The 20,450-nt window shown below is 37.6% G+C and overlaps 1 protein-coding gene across 1 annotated transcript in view; it reads left to right on the forward strand.

Moving 5' to 3' along the window:
• ANO3 (anoctamin 3) overlaps positions 1 to 20,450 on the forward strand; it is a 376,853-nt gene that overhangs the window by 200,963 nt on the left and 155,440 nt on the right. Inside the window, exon 5 of the mRNA XM_006883709.1 lies at positions 20,112 to 20,270. Within this exon, the coding sequence (XP_006883771.1) occupies positions 20,112 to 20,270 (159 nt within the window). The remainder of the gene's footprint in view (positions 1 to 20,111; positions 20,271 to 20,450) is intronic.

The following is a 20,450-nucleotide window of genomic DNA, read 5'->3' on the forward strand; positions in this document are numbered from 1 at the left end:
TTTGATCCATGTGTCTCATCACCAGTTATGTGTGTATCTTTAAATATATTTATACTGATTACATCATTGATAGTACATAATTCTATCCATCCTTAGCCCTATTTCTCCAAGTCTGGATTTTCTGACTACTATCCCTGTTGCAGACCAGGGTAAATACTTTTATAAATATTAATAATGAGACAGCCAGCCAGGAATGAGATAGAACAGAGAGCATAACCAGGGGGCCAGCAGTTCTAGACTGAAGACCCCAAGTCTTGTTTCTCTGTGTATTTACTGATAATCAGGGGAAGCAAATTATAAAAGAAATTACTTGTAAATGAAGCCAAATTTTTCTCTATTGTCAACCTAATGCTCTAACTCAGGAAGTATTTCACAAGAAGTAACACTACCTCTTTAGGAGGGCCCTAGCTGTCTCCTGTCTGTAGGGAACAAACAACTCATTTTCTGTGAGCTGCCACAAAGAGAAATCCCAACTTATAAATTTGTAATTCCTTCAATTCCTGAGCAAGGGTTTTCATGTAATGTTTGGTATAAAGTTTGGCTTCCTATTTGTTTTCATATTTTGCATTCTGTCACCAATTGTTATTAATTAATTTATCAGGGTTACCTGCTTTATCAATTTCTGAGTGTAAATATAGAAGTTATCAATTTCTTCATCTTCAGCTTTAGTGCTTGCTTGAAATATTTGAATAGTAGTTGTGTTGTTTGTTTGATAGACTTTAAGGTAATTTTCATGATCTCTGCTTTCTTTTGTACACTGTTGTGCAATTCCCACATATATGAAATATATATGTATATGTGGATAATGTCCTCTGACACACAGCATCATATTTCTGGATAAACTTTGTAGGTTTCTTCTGACTATGAATTTAACAGCATTACTCTTCAATTCATAATTCACATTATCAATTTTTAAGTCACCAGTATTTTTCTGATTGTGGAGTTTATCTTTCAATATAACTTTCTCTAGTCATTGCTTACCTTTGCTATGAAGAAAAGTGGGAATATGTGAATGGAGTGTGTTTGTCTAGGCACAATGGAATTATACATCTACCATTCCACAAGGAGATTGACTAGTCTTGCTATTGAATTAAGCAAACCAATAGTGAATGAGAAACAGACAGATCCTCTCCCAACATTGAAAAAGAAACAAGAGAATGTAGGACACCTTTCTTGCTCCGGCTACAGCTACCCATGGCCAAACTGGGAACCTGACATGAAATTAGAGCTAGGTAGAGAGAGCCTATGTTGGCAGGACTGGGAACTTTGTTGGACGACCAGGGGCAGGAAACCAACATTAATAGGACTGAGAACTTGGGAACACTGATGTAAAGCCATAAGGCTTGAGGCTGAGTTATCTTTATCCAGGAGCTGTCTTGACTATATTTTGATACTACCCTGGATTCTAACCATTTAACTTCCCTAACATGGTTCTGTGTGGTTTGTGAACTATCACAACACATTAAAAACCCCACAAAGCAGTAAGATCGGTGCTGATATGAGTTGAAAGAAGTATGGGAGCCTGGGGGACATGTCTGACCTCATGGAAATTTGTTTTGTGTTATTGATGTGATTGAAAGGGACATTTCCCCTTTGTAAAGTGGGTAAGGTCAGATATGGCTATCCTCACGATTCCCTTACACTTTTCACACTGATACTCTTAATAACTTACATAGTCCCTTCTGAATTATTTCTACTAATTATTGTAATGACCTCTCATACCTTGAGGAGAGACCAGTAGGGAACACTCGGTGCTCTTATGCCTTCCTTTTTGCCCCAAGTGGGTGTCAGCAGATGAGACTTGCCAGCTAAACTGGCATCTCTGGCTAACAGTGCACCAACATGGGGGCATGCCAAATTTTTAAATTCTGAAATGCTTTCCTTCAGGCTGAAGGCAAGTTTGTTGTGAGTGGGTTTTATAATGGAAGTTGTAATGGCCTCTTGCAACTTGAAGAGGGCCAGATATGGAATGCTCAGCATTCTTATGCCTCATTTTTCACCCCAAGTAGGTATCAGCAAATGGAACTTGCCAGATGAACTGGAGATCTCTGGCTAACAGTCCACCAGCATGTAGGTGTGCTGGAATTTTTCAATGGTGTAGGGTCTGAGGGCTGCCCTCAGGCCTGCTTTTGTTTTTGGTCAAATATTCTTCTAGGTGGTATAGCACTGGTCTGTCTTTTGGCTGTACAGAGGTAACTCGGTTGCTGTGATGCTGAACACTGTCAACCTGATGTGCCAAATGCAATATTGGTCACCCAAGGCGGACAGTGTTTGGTGGACCCACCCCCTCCCCGATTAAAACAAGCTTTGAAGCAGAAGTGGCATCCACTTCCAAAATAGCTTGCCTCTGGAAACCCTATGAACTTGGAGAAACAAAGAAAGTTATACAAGTGTTCAGGTCTTTCATTCATAGGGTCTCTATGAGTCACCCATGACTCAACAGAATTAACAAAAACAACAACAATTATAGTTATATGTTTGTTAGATATTATTGAGTTGATGATCAACTTACAATACCCTCATGTAGTCGAATAAAATGTCTCCATGTTATCATGTAAGCTATAATCTTGAAAAAAAATCCATTTTCAGATCTCACACAGTGATTGGATAGCTTCTGACTGTCAACGTTTTAGATAGCATCAAAGTGTTTAACTTTTGTGGCATTAGGGATCCTATCTGAATGATCAGAAGAATGTCTGTTTCATAACCTTCATTTTGTTTGATAGACTTTAGGGTAATTCTCTTGATTCCTGCTTCCTTTTTCACACCTTTGTGCAATTCTCATATATATGATTTGCTTCTTAACAAGGGAATAGCTGAAAACGGATGAGATGTTACTCCTATGATTATGTTACACTTTATAAGACCTCTCACCTTGCTAACATGAATGATGAGTCTTTGCCTCACAAACTTTGAGCGTGTTGCTATAAGGCGCTATTCCTTGGTGAGGGACATGATGCTGGGAAGGGTAGAGGGTCGGTCAAGGAGAAGACGACCTTTGACCAGGTAGATTAACATGGTGATTGCTACAATGGGTTCTTGTGGGTCAGGAGGCGCGAGGATGGCGGAGGATGGAAGAGGGCTCAGATCTTTTGTTCATAGGGTCATTATGAGTCATACTCAACTCAATAGTACCTAACAACAAACGTCCTGCTAGCTAACTCACTCCAGGAACTCCTTTTGCTCTCTTGATGAAGTAAGCATCCGTGTTGGGAAAATCTTAACGAGAAGCTGAAGGAGGCCTCTCAGAAATATCTGGGTGTCCCCTTTAAGATCTGGATATATTCCTCTTAAACAATTAGTAAGAAACAGAAGAACTTATTCCCTGGATGGAAAAAGAAATTAATTCCTGGCAACATCCTGAGTGAGTTTGAAAGTGGATTCTCCTTTGCTGAGCCTGCGGATAACAACCCAGCACAACTGATACCTTGGTTATCAAAGTATCAGCAAAAGGCCCAGGTGAGCCATGCTTGAGTTTCTGCCTCAGAGTGATAAGACAGAGTAAATATAGATTTATTTAAGCATCTAAAAACGTCTGCTAATCCTTTATAAAGGAACAGTTAACGAATAAACTTACCATGAAATACTGTACTGTGACACAATCAGTGAATTTTTGCCATGTCACTAGTAGATAAAGTTGAAAATTTCTGAACGTATAAAAGTCCGGTGAGTGCCTGTCAGAAGGCCAGTCAAATATAATCAAATTCTCATGCCCAGATTAATATGCTCTTTCCAACTAACTGAAACAAATTTGAAATGTTAAACGAATTCTCTTGTATAACACGTCAGCATTTGTTGGCTCAATTCAATAAATATGAAGTCAGTGAGATACTCCAGTAACCCGATTACAGATTCTCAGATTAAATTTACATGGCCTAATTTCATGAATCACTTTACTTTAGGAAGCTAAAATTTCCAAGAAACTTTTCTTTAGTGTTGATTTTTCTGAATACACAGAGCAATTTCATTTAGGATTCCCAGTCTCTCTCCTGCATGTTACTACTTAAAAACACATTAATGACAATAGGAAACAGAAGGAGCATGTCTGTATCTTATAGAATACTTATTTTATCATTTATTCATTTTTATTAATCTGCATTTATTTAGTGTTTTATGTGTAGGTGCAATGATCAACCTAAGCAACAGAAAAGAACTCCACTCTACCTAATGCCAAATTGATTGTAACTCTTACTGATCTAGGCTAGATTAGAACTGCCCTGGAGGGTGTCCAAGCCTTGGCATCTTTACAGAAGCAGAACGCCAAGTTGTTCTTCCACCAAGTGACTTAGTGGGTTCAAACTATAGGTATTTTGGTTAGCAGCCATGTAATTTAACCCCATGCCATCAAGATTCCTTTTACCAGCAACAAAATAGTGAAATGAGAAAAAGGCAATTTTATTTATGTATGCTACCTTCTTTAACCCTAACCGCATATAACCACATGACATATTGTTCTTAAGGACTTAAATATGCCAGAGATTGTGAGAATGGCACAAGATAGGGCAAGAATCAGATCTATGGTTCATAGGGATGCTGTGAGTCATACTTGAGGCTAACAACAACAATATTATTGAAAAAGATATTATCTCTGAGTGGAATCTTGTCCCCTTTATGGTGACAGTTATGTTTTGGTCCCACACCCCAACTCATTCTTGTTGCTGTTAAGTGTCCTCAAGTTAAGTACGACTCATAGCAACCCTCTGAACAGCAGATCTAAACCCTGTCCTATCCTGTGCCATCTTCATCATCTCTATTTTATTCCGTTGCTTCCACAGTATTCCACAATATTCCACGGTAATTACTGTGTCTGTCCATCTCGTTGAAGTCTCCATTCTCATCAGCTGACCTTCTACCTTTCCAAGCATGTTCAAAAGGAACCACAGCCTCTTCTAACAATATGCCCAATCTGTGTGAGAAGAGGCTTCACCATTCTTGCCTCCAGAGACTCCTCTGGCTGTACTTTTCTCTAAGACATAGATGTTGTAGGGAAAATAACCAGTAAACATTCCTGTAACTAAAAGTCAAGAAAAGGTAGTAGAGTGTTAGAATCAGCCAGGCAATAAGCTAGCTTACCCTGAAGCAGCTTCCTTCCTTTAGAAGAAGAATTTATACAAGTTATCTAAGGTCCATTTACATCAAGAGTATAAAGGAAAAGGAATGTCCATACATTTGGTTTCCTGGCTTCTTAGATAAAACACCTTTTGCTATGAGTGGGAGCTTCATGACTTTGTCTTATCAGATACCTAGATAGTCACATAATGTAGAAAGATGGTATATAAAATATGTGTTCCAAAAGGAGATACAGAACCAGATACAACCATCTAGTCTGGGTTGGTAGAGCATAGAAGCATAATGGAAGCAGAACACAAGCTTTGTTATTAGGGGCTGTCTTGCTTTGAAGATGTTAAACTCTATGTGCATGATTAAGGAGCTCTGCTAGAAGCTGAGTGAAACTCGGAATTAACAGCGTGGAGATTGCTGATAATTTGCTATAGGATTTCAGAATCCGCCCAATATTCAACAGCTATTGTTGCTGGGAAATTAAAAGACAAAGACATGTTGTGTTGGGGAAGTTTGCTGTTAGAGACTTCTCCAAAGTATTGAAGAGCACTGATGTCAGTATGGAGACTAAGGAGCGCCTTATACAGGCTATGGTCTTGCAATCACTTGCTATGTGTCAGAGAGATGGACAATGACTAGGGAGGACAGGAGGATAGTTGATGCCTTTGAGCTGTGGTTTTGGAGAAGAGTGCTGAATATACCATATACTGCCTTAGAGAGGGTGAAGTCAGGCTCCTCCTTGGAGGCTAGGATTCTGAAGCTCCATCTGACATACTTTGGACATGTTGCAAGGCAGGATCAGTTCTTAGAGAGGGACATCATGCTTGTGTGTGTGTGTGTGTGTGTGTGTGTGTGTGTGTGTGTGTGGAGGGACAGAGTAGGAGAGGAAGACACTCGATGAGATGAATTGATTCAGTGACTGGGGTAATGAGAGTATAGGTGTGTCAGAGACAATAAGATTGGCAGGGGATAGAGCAGGGTTTAGGGCCGTTTTGAATAGGGTCTCTAAGAATCACAGGTGACTTGACCGCACATAACAACAACAACAAAATTGTTACTGGGCAGCATAGCATGCATGATTGTTTGACACTAAAACATGTGTTTGTTCTTTTGGCAATTCACGGGACACTAAGCACTCTTGTCCCATGCCACCACTCAAAAGCATTCATTTTTTAACCTGTGATCCTTATTCATTGTTCAGCTCTTAGACGTACAGCAGGTAACTGAAAAGATGAAGCTCAAATGAAGCATATCTTATTCTTTAAGTTGACATCATTGCTCTTCAGAGAATTCTCTGACACAGACTCTCCCAGTGAAATGCATCTTTTGACTTCTTAACTGCTAGTATTGATGGTGTTGATTGTGGATCCAAGTATGATGATATCATTGACAATTTCAATCTTTTCTCCATCTATCATGATGCTACCTGGTGACACAGTAGTGAAGATTTGTGACTTCTTGATATTGAGATAGAATCTATTTTGAAGACTCTTGAAGGGGAAAATTTTCTACTTTTTTAATGACCCAAAATAGTGGTAAGAAACTGTGCCGCAATACGGAGGACATGCAGTTCGAATCCACCCAGCTGCTCCATGGAAGAAAGGTGAGAAATGTCCTCCCATGTGATTTACTGCTTCTGAAAACCTTCTGGAGGTTCAGCTTTGGATCAGTTCTGACTCGACAGTACATAATAACAACATCTCCAAGCTTATTTGTAGAACACTTTTTCTTGTTGTTTATTTCTTTACTAGATATGTTTTCTGCTCCACAATGTTAGCTCCATGAGGATACTTTTATCTTTTATCTTTATCTTGTTTGATATTCTTCATATGATCTCTGATTCTATGATGGTAGTCTGTAGGGGTATTGTGCCGCTAAACTAAAAGTTGTGTGTGCCAGTGGGTTCGAATCTACCAGCTGCTTTTGGGAGAAAGATGGGTGCCCTCTTTATGGCCTTGGAAACTCATGCACAGTAGCTCAGAGTAGGAACAGACTCCATGGGGGTAAGTTCAAAGTTCACAAGGCATATGACTTTTTCCAGCACATAAGTGATCATTGTGTTGTTGTGTAACTTAGAGTCAGAACCGACCCATAGCTGACCCCCCCTGGCAGGTTTTCAGAGACAGTTTTTTGCCCAGGAGGAGATTATCCTTCTCCCATAAAGTAGCTGGTGGATTCAAACACATGCCTTCAGGATTGCAGCACAGCTTCTTGCCATTACAATTACATATGTTTTATTAAAGGAAAATAAAACAAGATTATTTATCCAAGTTAATAGAAATGTATTCCTTGGTTTTCTTTTAGGCACATTCAATCTTGAATACCTTTCTTTTTTCCAGTATACACATTTTACCTACAATAAGAGATACAAAGTAGTTTGATAGGTAAATAGAATTTAAACTCACTCAGCTTAAAAGCTAGAATATTTTAGTACAATTTAAAAGCAAACCATTAAACATGAACTATTGTGATTACAATATTGTGTTGGCCTAGTATGTAAGGAGTTGTGCTTCAACCCAAATGGAGTAGGTTCCACCAACAGCATCATGAAAGAAAGAGGTACTGTCTCCTCCCATGTGATTTACAACCACTGAAAACCTGCTGTCTCATTAGCTAACTACACTGAGTTGTGAGGTTTGTTTTACCATTCTATATAAAGGACAGCAATCCAAAGTCCTACACATCTCCACATGCTCTTTTCTCCTTAAGAATCTCCTACTTGAAAGAGTGACATTTAAAAAACTCAATCTCGGTCAAACTTAAGATCTGGAATGTCTCTCGTGCTTTGTCTTGTTTGGTTGCTATTATTTTTGTCTTCCCCCACAGCTTAGATTGAACTGCATAGCTTTGCCTCAACAATTATACACGTTGTCTGCAAGTAGAGCCTTAGAGTCTGTCTGTTCCTGCCTCTGGGTCAGAATAGTTGGTAGTGATTGGCTTCCTTTCCTGTATTCCTAAAAAGCACACTTAGACTATTAGCACTAGAGGCTGTGCTCTCATATCAGAAGATGTCAAAAATGTGTTACAAACATCCAATAAAATTGGAACATGGAACATATAAAGTATGAATGTAGAAAAATTGGATATTGCTAAAAAATAAATGGAACACATAAAAATTGGCATACTAGGCATTGGCGAGCTGAGATGGATTGGCATTGGCCACTTGGAATTATAAAATCTTATATTCTCCTATTCCAGGAAGGAAGAAAAAAATGAGAAAAACTGGAATTGTATTAAACAACTTTCTAGACTGATCCTCAAGTACAATGTTGTGAGTTAAAAGGATGTTATGGTTGAGTCCATCACTGAGCTAATGGGGTGGGTGTGTCAGAGACAATAAAGTTGGCAAGAGATAGAGCAGGGTTTAGGGATGTTGTACATAGGTTTGCTATGAGTCACAAGAGACTCAACAGCACATGACAACAACAACAATAACACAAAGAAGATCTGTTCATAAAATTGTTGTTGTTGTTGATTGCCAATGAGTTGAGCACAACTCCTAGCAACCCTATGAACAAAAAGCCTGAAGCCTTTCTGTAAGTATTGTTGTTTCTCACAGTTCACAGTTCCCAGAGGCATGTGGTTTAGGAGATGAATGCCACTCTTGCTTCCAAACCCGGCTTAATCTGGGAGCTCCACCTACCACTGTCCACCATGGGTCACCAGTATGGCATTTGACACCCCAATGGCAAGAGGTTTGGTATCACAGCAATCCCAGGTTATCTCAGTACAACAAATTGACAGAAGAGTGCTATACCACTTAGAAGAATGTTCCTCCAAAATGTAACAGACTTTTAAATACAAATGTCCTCCATGAGGTCTTATTGACTCTAAACAAGAGGTTCAAGTGTATAACAACCAATATAATACGTTGTTGTTATGTACCATCAAGTAGCCTGTGACCCATAGCAACCCTATGTACAGCAGCTCTAAACCCTTCCCTGTCCTGATCCAGGCTCATTAATTCTGACACACCAACCCCCATTGCTCAGTTACTGTATCAATCCATCTCATCCAGGGTATTCTTCTCCTGTGCCTTAAATTCTGGGCTTCAGATTGAGTGTCTTTGAATTGAGAAAAGGGTATACTCTTCACTTGGTGTTTCTGTGAATATGTTGTTTGTTGTTGTTATGTGCCGTCGAGTCGCAAATTAGCATTGTACTTGGTTTGCCTTAGCTTATTATGTTATTTATGATTATTATTTATGTAAATGCTTCTGTATGCATTATTATTTTATTAAGTAGGATTAATATTTGGCAGGTCTGGGGAGAGGATGGAGCACTATGTATTTCTGATGGCCCTGTGGTCATGATCATGGACCTCATTGCCATGGAGATGATTTTGATCCATAGTAACCCCTAGAACAGACTAGAACTAACCCCTCCCCCCCAGTAGTGTTTCCAAAGCTTGAAAATGTTTACAGAAACAGACTAGCACAACTTTGTCCCATAGAATGATTGGTGGGTTCAAACTCCTGACCTTTCAGTTAACAGCTGAATACCTTAAACACTTGACAACTATTCTCATCAGCATTATAAGCAACAGCAGTAAAACATTCTGAATACTAATATGTTTAGTATTTCTGAAGCTCATAATACAGAAGATTGATAGCACATTGGCTAAAACATTTGGCTGCTAAACAGAGGCCTGCAGTTCTAACCCACCAGCTACTCGGACAGAGAAAGATGTGTCCATCTGCTTTAAAGGTTTATAGCCTTGCCCAACTCATGGACAGTTCTGGTCTGCCCCACATGACTGTGAGTTGAAATTAGCCCTTCATTTGATTTTGTGAGAACTTATCGTCAAGGGTGAATTGTACAGGAAAATTTGTATAGAAATTCCACCTCTGGTGTTACTTTAATTTAGGTATACAGGGACATACTTGCATTAATATGTTTTTTATTCCCAGGATGTTACAAAATTAGAACATTCTTTTCCTATTGTGCACTATTTTAAAATTATAAGTATCTCTGAGAAATCAGGATATTTGTTAATTATTTAATTAATTAATGTTAGTTAATTAGTAAATTTGGCTATTCTCACATATGTATGTAATTTCTTATTTTATGATATATTTTCTGCTGCTCTTTGTTTTTTTGTTTGTTGTTGCAAATATGTGGCTATCTCAATGGCACAATTTCCCATTTGTCTGAAATGAAAAACTAAACTAGATTGTTCTCTATAATAGGCAATGTCCTTAGCAAAAGCTATTATTAGGAAATGGTTGCAGCACTGAAACAAATTAGAGCCACATAAGATAGTGAAAGCTTTTCTCTAAGAACTATGGAGCTGGAACTATGGTGTCAGAGGTGTCATAAGAACAGACTCTAGACTGACATCTCCTAATTTTCTATTACAGATTGCCATAGAAAGAGAGAAAAAGACAAAGAGCAAACAACATTGCTGGAAATTAATGAGCAAAAAATACCTACTGCTTTTAAATCAGTTCTGAATTACAGCCATGTTGTACAACAGAGTAGAAATGACCCATTTCCAAAGCTGTAAATTGTCATGCAAACCAACTGCCACAGCTATGTACTTCAGAGTGTCTGGTGGGTTTAAACTTTAAATGCTTTGGTTAGAAACTGGTTGCTTTAAATACAATTCTTACTTTCCTTAGCATCAAGCCAGAACCCAGTCATAGCTGACGCTTCCTTGAGTTTTCAAGGTTGTAGGTGATGTGGGAAAAGATTGGCCATCTTTCTCCTTAGGATCCGTTAGTGAATTCAAACAACCAGCGAGGTTTGGTGTTTGGCTTTTAGCATAGCAGCACGACTCCCTTGGACTAAGCCACCGAGCTCCCTATCAGGGATTCCTGGAAGTAAAGGAGATAATTACAAAATTCAATTCAAACACTTGGCCTTACACACTGATACCTGCCCAATGGCCAGTGAACTTCTGGGAGGAGAGTCACACTCACTTAGTCCATTGTCTGTTTTCACACTGGGCTGTGCAGCTGGGTGGCTAAGTGTCCTCTCCCCTTCGCATCAGGAACTGCATTCTGAGCTTCTTTTTGCATCAGTAACCAAAAAGATTATCTCATTTATGACATACTGTACCTCATACTGTATTGAGCATTAGACAAAGGCTTGCAAAACACCTAAAACTGAATCTGGGTTTCTATACTGAAGGTAGAGTATACCTTGTCCCAAGTGGGACCTTGGCCCCACACAAAGAGAAAGTTGTCAATAACCAGAGGACTGAGGAAGGATTATGGACATTCTTGAAATATGTATTCAATACTCATGCATATAAAAACTAGATTTAGAACAGAAAGTGGTCTGCAGAGCAAAGGGAATGAAGCCTTTGTATTCTATGGTGTGGCAACTATTTGATAATTGTATGGATAAAACAAATAAAAGCCTTGAAGGGAATCCCAGAACACTTGCTTGTACACACATTGAAACCTATTCTAGAACCAGGAAGCAGTCACCAGAACAAAGCAAGGAAACACTGCATGGTTCCAAATCAGGAAAGGAGTGTGTCGGAGATGCATCCTGTCTCCATACCTTTATGATCTATAGATGGAAGAAATCATTCAAGAAGGTGGACTTTATGAAGAGAAATGTGGCATCAGAATTGGAGGAAGAGACATCAACCTACGTTATGCAGATGACACAACCTTGGTTCCTGAAAATGAGGAGAACCTGAAGGTTTTGCAGCAGAAGGTCAAGGACTATAGTCTTCAATGTGAATTGAAGCTCAACATAAAGAAAACAAATTCTTACAACTGGGCATCATCATGATAGATGGAAAAGAGATTGCGATTATTAACAATTTCAGCTTGCTTGGTTCCACAATCATCACTGTTGGCACCAGCAGTCGGGGAATCAAAAGAAATTGAATTAGGAAAAACTGCTGTCAGAGACATCTATCTGTAGAGTGCTGAAGAGCAATGATGTCAAGCTAGAGACTAAAGTACCATGGATCGAGGCCATGATCTTTCCAATTACCTGCTATACATTACAAAGCTGGTCAATGACTAAGGATGCAGAAGAATGAATTAATGCCTTTGAGTTAAGGTACTGGAGAAAAGTATTGAACTTACCAGTGACTGCCAAGAGAATAGTCTGTCCTAGAAAAGGTAAAACCAAGTGACTTCTTAGAAGCAAGGATTTTGAAGCTCCATCTCACATACCTTGGGCTTATTGCCAGGAAGAACCAGTCCTTAGAGAAGGACGTCATGCTTGGAAAGGTGGAAGGACAGTAAAAGAGAAGAAAACCCAAAATGAGATGGATTAACACAGTAACTGCAGTAATGGAGTAGACATGTTGGATACAGTGAGATTGGCCCAGAATAGGACAGGATACAGAGCTGTTGTGCATAGGGTTATTATGTGTCACAGGCAACTCAAATTATAACAAAACAACATATAACATAACAAAACAAGCTTATAACAAAATAACAATAACTGAAATGTGACCCTAATCATATTGCTTAGTCCACAAAAAGTCAATTAGAGAAGACTATAGATTAAAATGTTACTGGGAAACATAAATTACCTAGAAAATAATGAAAGACAAAGCCTTCATGATCTTGGAATGGGGGAACTTTCTTCAACAGAACCGAAAAGCTTAATCAGAAGAGAAGAATTGAATACAATGATGTTACAGTTTACAGTATCTCTGTGTTGTGAAATATGACTCAGTAGTGAGAAGTAAAAACACAAAAAAGGGGATATTTGAATCCTTGTTTTCTGAGATGCCTTTCTTAGAAAAAGGCAAGAGCACTTAAATGTAAATTTAAACCACAGTAAAGTATTCTTTACTTTGGGAGAAGGATGGACTATCTTCTCCCATCTAAAAACTGGCTAAAGGGTCAACTAGGGGTTGGTTCTGACTCATTGGTACAGCACCACCACAGCAAAGTATTCTTACCACTGGACCAATACACAGCATCTTGATGGATGGAGATATTGAAGCTGTTAAAAGCTTCATCTTGCTTGGATCCACAATTAACACCCTTGGTACCAGCAGTCAGGAAATAAGGAGATGCATTGTACTAGAAAAATCTGCAGTTAAGGACTTCTCTGAAGTATTGAGGAGCAGTGATCTAAGTTTGAGGACTAAGGTGCTCCTGATTCAAGCTGTAGCCTTTCTGATTACTTGCTATGCATCTGAGAGCTAAACAATGAATAAGGATGACAGTAAAAGAATTGACACCTTTTATCTGTGGTGTTGGAGAAGAGCACTGAATATCCCATGGATGGCCAAGAGAATGAACAGACAAGTCTTAGAGAGGGTGCAGCTGGAATGCTCTTTGGAGGCAAGAATGATGAGGCTTTACCTCACATACTCTGGGCATGTTGGTAGGAAGTGCTGTTTCTTGGAGAGGGACATGATGCTGGGAAGGGTGGAGGGTTGGTAAAGTAGAGGAAGGCTCTCGGCCAAGTGGATTGACATAGTGACTGCTGCAGTGAGCTCTTGTGAGCCATGAAGTATGAGGATGGCACAGTATAGAACAGGATTCATATCTTTTTTCATCGTGTCGGTCACTATGAGTTGTATTCGACTAAATGGCATCTAACAATAACAATAACAGCAAAGTAATACTAAGTACTCTTTCAACCAGTACTAAGTAAAATGATAAATTTCTTAAAAATTTAAAGGTGCACAAAGAACTCAGATATAACCAATGAGAACATAAATTGGTTCAGGAAAGTGGCATTATCTGCTAAAATTGAAGATATAAGTTTCCCTGTAAACCAACAATATTTCTCTAAAATATATACCTAATGGTATATGTAGCATGTATATATATACTACAAAATGAATATACATGTTTTTGTTACAGTGTTCTTTCTCGTAGAACCTGGAATAGCCCAAATTTCCATCAATCCTAGAAAGAATAATAACCTTTTGTTATATTAATATTATGAAATACTGATTTAAAATGAAATACAGAACAATTATATGTAACTTAGTTATGAATTTCACATTTATAATATTTCATAAGAAAAGCCAGAGGCAGAAGACAATTTGTGATTGCCTATTTGTGAGGGCTAAAAACAGACAGAACTAAAATAAAATGTTTAAGGATATAAACTTAGCTGATAAAAATGAAGAAAAAGAATTAGAAGACAGAAGATAAATATAGAAAATAGATGATGTTAACCTTGCAGGAATAGAAGTTAACATTGAGAGACTATGAGTGAGCTTCTAGGGAAGTTTGTTCCTCAGATTCCGGGTTTTGCTGGTGATTTTTTTTGTTTTGGTTTGGTTTTATCTTTGTCTTAGGTAGCGACTACAGAAATTGACCAAATAATTCAGTGATTTATCATTTTTCTTGCTGTACTTTTTTTGTAGTGTATTATATTTAATAATTTTAATACAATGAATATTTTCTTCTTTTTGCTCTAATTCTGTATTACTTATTGATGCTTCTAGCAACTTTTATCCTGAGAAAGTCCTCTAAAAAGGAGTTAATTTGAATTGTTGGGAAACAATTTAAAAAATTCCAATTACAAAGAAAACCAATTAATCATATCCTTTCCTTGCCCTTTTATTTGCCTACTTTCAGTTCTTTATGTTGTTTTTTGATGTTGTTGCTGTTGTTATGTGCCGTTGAGTCACCTGTGACTCATAGTGACTCTATGTACAACAGTCCTAAACTCTGCTCTGTCCTGTACCAATCTTATTGTCTCCGACACACCTCTCTCCACTACCACAGTGACTGAATCAAACCATCTCATCAAAGGTCTTTCTCTCCTGTGCTGTCCCTCCACTGTCCCAAGCATGACGTCCCTCTCCAACGACTGATCCCGCCTTGCAATATGTCCAAAGTATGTCAAATGAAACCTTAGAACCCTTGCCTCCAACGAGCAGCCTGGCTTCACTCTTTACAGGATGAACTTGATTGTTCTTCTAGCAGTTTTGTGATAATAGATACCATTTTCTTCTTAACTCTTAAAATAATTTAGGTGTTTTACAAGGAATTTTTTACGCTTAATTATCTTTCTCAGTAATTAACAATAATCTTGCACTTTTGATCATTTCTCTCCATTCATCAACTGTAGAAATTCAGGCTCCGCAACTAGATTAAATTAAATTTCTAAGAGCAGTTAACACACATATTTAAGTTTGAAACTCAAATGTAGCTGCATCTCTTATGTGTCTAATTCTATTCTTGTCTAATTCTTCAATGTGTTTGTGTAACTTGGGTTTAGCTAATAGATAATGAATCAGCAATAAATTACGTGGCATAATTTATTTTGTATCTATTTGACAGAGGGCTATGGCTACCACAGTATATAATATTGTGATTTGTGGTTATTGACAGTACTATCTGTGAATTTTGTTTCCTCTGGCTATAATAATCTTCAACTTTTTATAGCTAATACTTGCTTTATTAAGCCTATAACATAATATTATAAGTTATCAATAGCATGCTTGTTATCCTTGGTATGTGCTAAAGTCATTAAAAATATTCTATGTCTTATTCCTATTTATGCCCTTAAAGCTTGAGCACATTCATGAGTACATAGTAAGTGTTCACAAATGCTTATTATATTGTTAGAGCCAGTAAATTATTCATACACATACATACACAAATATAAACACACTTATCACAAACTGAAGTGGTTGTTCCATTGTTTTTTTCTTGAAGAACGCTCTAAATTGTACATGGTCAGGAAAATCAACAGACTTCTGATATATTGCGTATGAACTACTTCCAAAGGGTTCCTTTTCAACATGAGCCATGCGTGAATATTCTAGAGATATTGCCTTAGGAAGACTAATTTTTCTGACAATATCCCATCTTTACGATTCACAAAAGCATTAAATAATTGAGTTGTTTTTAAAACTATTGAAAGATTAGGTGTCTGATTAATGATCTATATCCACGCTTCTCTGAGAAAACTTGTTTTATTCTGTCCCCTAGGAACAATAACATGATAAAGTGATTCTAAAATAAATGCATGCCACATTGTAATCAGAAAACATTTCACTGTTCAGATAACTCAAGGAGTGAGGCTTGATTTCTTGTTCGAGCAACCATTATTATATCAAACAATTAACGAAGTTGTACTTTTTGTGCCTGGACACAATGGCATATATGCAATATATTTCCTTCCAATTCGGGGCTTAAGTAACAATTTCAACAATAGATTAAAAATTTAAAAATAAAAAGTTGTCCTTCTGGTGAGCATAGTTGCTGATTACTGTCAAGTTGATTCAAACTCATGTAACTACATGTATGCAAAGTGAAACTATTTACAACATGTCAACGTCTGATCTTTAAGCAGATGGTCAGGCTTCTCTGATGCACATCTGAATAGGTTTGAACCACTAACTTTTAGGCAGAGCACTGTAATCACTTGAATCATCTAAAGACCCAATAGTGAACACATGTTTTAACATACTTAATAAGCTATTAGAGAGGGTCACACAAATTCATTTGCTGCTCTCCAGTCAGAACCACCTCATAGCCAACCTCCCGGTGGGCGTTCAGAGGCTGTGAATTGTGTGGGAGGTGACCATCTTGTTCCCTCTGAACAGCTCCTGGACTCCAACTGCCTGCCTTTTGGTTAGCAGCATAAATCCTTACTCCCGAGGCTGCCAGAGCTCCATGGGTACATGCAGGCCTGTGAGAGTTGTGAATTTCTCTCAGGATTTGGGCTTTGTAGTGGTGACCCACTGCTTTCAGTCATCTTTGTATTACCAATCTATGCAAAGATTGAATGCCAATGAAAGATATCTATAAAAGTTATACTTGTGTAAAGTTCTGATGGCCTAAATTTAAGAAGCTGTGCTGTAACCCCAAAGGAACACAGTTTGAATCCACCAGCTACTCTGCGAAAAGGATGGACAGTCTCCTCTCACGCAAGTAACTGCCTGTGAAAACCTGTTGGACGGTCAGTCTGTTTCAACTCAATGGTACACAACAACAACAACAACAGTACATATATATGTGTGTATGTATATATAAATTAAGTTATTTATATATGGAATACATATCTAAAATAAGGTGCTATCATTGCATAATCTGCAGGGAGTCCCTTACCCAAAGGTATTACCCGGCAGACAGTTCATATCCTCCAGCAGTTTCTTGGGAGAATGTTGGGCAAGTTCCTTCTATGTGATTTAGTCTTCTAGAAACTCACTAGGGAGTACTGGTAGCCTAGTGGTAAGATGCTGTGCTGCAATCCTAAAAGAACATGGTATGAATCCACAAGTAGCTCCATGGAAAAGAGATAGGTAATCTCCTCTCATGTGATTAAGCTGCCTCTGAAAACCCACTGGAGAGTCAGCTATGGGTCAATTTTAGCTTCAAGGCAATGGGCTGAACCATTCGTTGTAATAGAAGAAAATACAAATAAATGATGTATTCTGAGTTTTAGGGCAAAGTATATTTATTAAGAAGAAAAGTGGCTCAGTGGCTAATAGGCAAAGTAAGAAGCGAAATTAAAACTGATGTTTGGGTACATCAATAAATAATAGGTCATTAGTGATCTTGATAAGAGAAGATTTTGGAGCATTACTGACTGAATATCTTAGGTTAAATCATGTCTGGCCTTAAAGCCTTCATTGTCTCTGTCTTCTAGAAGTTGTAAGTGGACTTTGAGTTAGCCTCCTAAAATCATTCTATCATTGCTAAGTTCATAAAATGTGTACTTTTAGAGCTTCTTTATATTTTTAAATATAGTGGTCAAGACCAACATATAAATTAGCAAATGAGTTAGTGTCCTGACTTCACTATTTTCTGTAACAGTTAGAATGCCATTAACCTTCTGACTTTATATACTCATGGCAAGAAGCTGTACTGAAAATTCGAGGCCACCAGCTGCCCCACAGGAGAAGGATGGGCAATTGATTACTACCTCTGAAAACCAGAGGGAGGGTCAACAACATCCTAATATTAACTTTAAAGGAAAAAAAGAGTAAGTTAATGTTTTTATAAAGTTCTTGGTAGATAGCAAATAATAAATGTTAGTAGTTTGATAGTTGTTATTATTACCACTATTAATATACAATATCAAGGTTCTTATGACTTCCTGGGTGTTAGCAGGTTAGTCAAGTTGTATATGTTGTTGTTGTGTACCATTGATTTGGACCCTCCAAGCAGATTTTCAGAAGCAGTTAATCACACAGGAGGATATTGCCAAGTTTTCTCCCTTGGAGCAGTTAGTGTATTTGAACCATGTACCTTTAGGTTGCCAGCGTAATCCTTATCACTAGGCTACTAGAATTCCCTAAATTGCATATAACTCAGAAGAACTTAGAAATTTCAAAAGTTATCCCTTGACTGAATAAAATTCTGTACATAGATATCTGTCCTTGAGCCCAGCTTTCCCAATTTCTATTCATTTATTCACTTTACATTTTAACTTGTTCTGACTAAAAAAGTGAAAGCCCATCTGGGGTTCCTGATGTAACTTAATTTTACCTTTGGGTGAAAATCTCTCAGACATCTTTTCTGTTGCTTCACCTGGATGACTTTTAAAACTTCTTTCTCCTTTTATTTTATTTTGTTTGTGTTTTTCTAATCTGTCCTATTCATTGTGTTTTATGAAAGTAATCACCATTGGACTATGCCCACAGTTACCCTGTCTTTTCAGGTCCCCACCTGATCTTTTCCATTTCCTTTACCCCTTCCCTCCAGCTTCCAAATTGTGTTACCCTGTGGTTTACTCCTTACCATCCTCATCCCTCTGTCGCCACCCCTTTCCTCTTTATATCCCCATATATTTTTTACCAGTTATCCTTCTACTTTCACAATAATGGTCTTTTGCAGTATTTGTCCTTATAAGACTGAATTAATTCTTTTGGCACAATGCTGTTCAGTTTCTCCCAAGTTAGGTAGTATTTTTCAAAATTGTTGCTTCTTAGTGCTGTATAGTATTCCACTGTGTGAATGTACCACAATTTCTCAATTCATTCAGTTTTGGTTAGACATTTCAGCTGTTTCCATGTCTTATGATGGTGAATAATGCTGCTTTAAACATCAACATACAAATCTCCTTTTGTATCTTAGTTCTTGTGATATGTTATTAGTAGTAGAATAGCTGGGTCATATGGAGTTTCACTGTTCAGCGTTTTTAGGAAATGCCAAACTTCCTTCCATAGTAGTTGTACCAATTCACAATCCCTCTAACAGTATATGTAAGTTCCCACCTCTCCACATCCTCTCCAGCATTTATTGCTAACTGCCCTGCTAAACTTTGCCACTTGCTACTGGGGAGAAATAGTATCTGATTGTGTTTTTTATTTGCATTTCTCTTGTTGCCAGTGACAGAGTTAATAAAACTGACAAACCATTGGCAAGCTTAACAAAAGAAAAAAAAAAAAGAAAAAGACACAATTGATTTGATTAAGGAATGATAGAAGTGACATCGAGACAGAACAAGAGGAAATTAAATCTATAATATCGGAATATTATGAAAAGTTATACTCTGAAAATTTTGAAAACTTAGAGGAAATCAACAAATTCCTTGAAACTCATGCCCTTAGAAGATTGATATGAACAGATGTAGAACTCTTGAACAGACTTGTAACAAAAGAAGAAATTGAGCAGGTCATAAAAAAGTTACATAAGTTATTTAAAAAAATAGAAAAAGAACTTTCTTTTTTTGGAAAAATTTATACTGATTTCTTTTTATTTTCAATACATACATAGTACACTGTTGAAGAGCCAAGAAAATGTTTTTCACATCTCATGAAATAAAGACCTCTTTCTTCTTAATAATTTTCTGATCTTCGCTGTTATTTGAAGTTGCTTATATATCCCACTAATGGTTTTCAAAATAGCTATGGTAGCTTAGTGGCAAGAATTTGTGCTGCCAACCAGAAGGCAAGCAGTTCGAATCTACCAGCTACCAGCTGCTCTGCGTACAGAAGGATGATGGGCAGTTTCCTCTATTGTGATTTAATTCCTCTGAAAACCTGGTAGAGGGTCAGCTGTGAGTTGGATTCAACTTGATGGTACACAACAATAACAATGGCTTCCAAAGTCATATGGGACAACTTTCTCAGAAATTATCCTATCCTATATCTCTCTATATTGTAGGAGTATTTTCATTATCAATCAAAAACCTTTGCTTTGTTTGCAGAATGACATGAATTACATAGCTTCCAGTGGCCTCCTATTTAAAGATGGGAAAAAGCGGATTGATTACATCTTGGTTTATAGAAAATCTAACATACAATATGACAGAAGAAACACCTTTGAAAAGAACCTCAGAGCAGAAGGCTTGATGCTGGAAAAGGAGGTATGTGCTTTAATTTGATTCCTTATGTGGCAACATATGCTGGGACAGATATGATAAACTTATATATTTATTTATTTATTTTCCTTTCCCTTCACTTTAAAAGAATTTTTTTTCAGTATTAAAAGTATATACCACATGACTTTTAAAAATTGTATCTTTTCTCCCTAAGCTACACATATA

Source organism: Elephantulus edwardii, unplaced genomic scaffold, assembly GCF_000299155.1.
Source record: "Elephantulus edwardii isolate Elephantulus edwardi_28Jun2011 unplaced genomic scaffold, EleEdw1.0 scaffold00029, whole genome shotgun sequence".
In the NCBI taxonomy this organism is placed as follows: domain Eukaryota; kingdom Metazoa; phylum Chordata; class Mammalia; order Macroscelidea; family Macroscelididae; genus Elephantulus; species Elephantulus edwardii.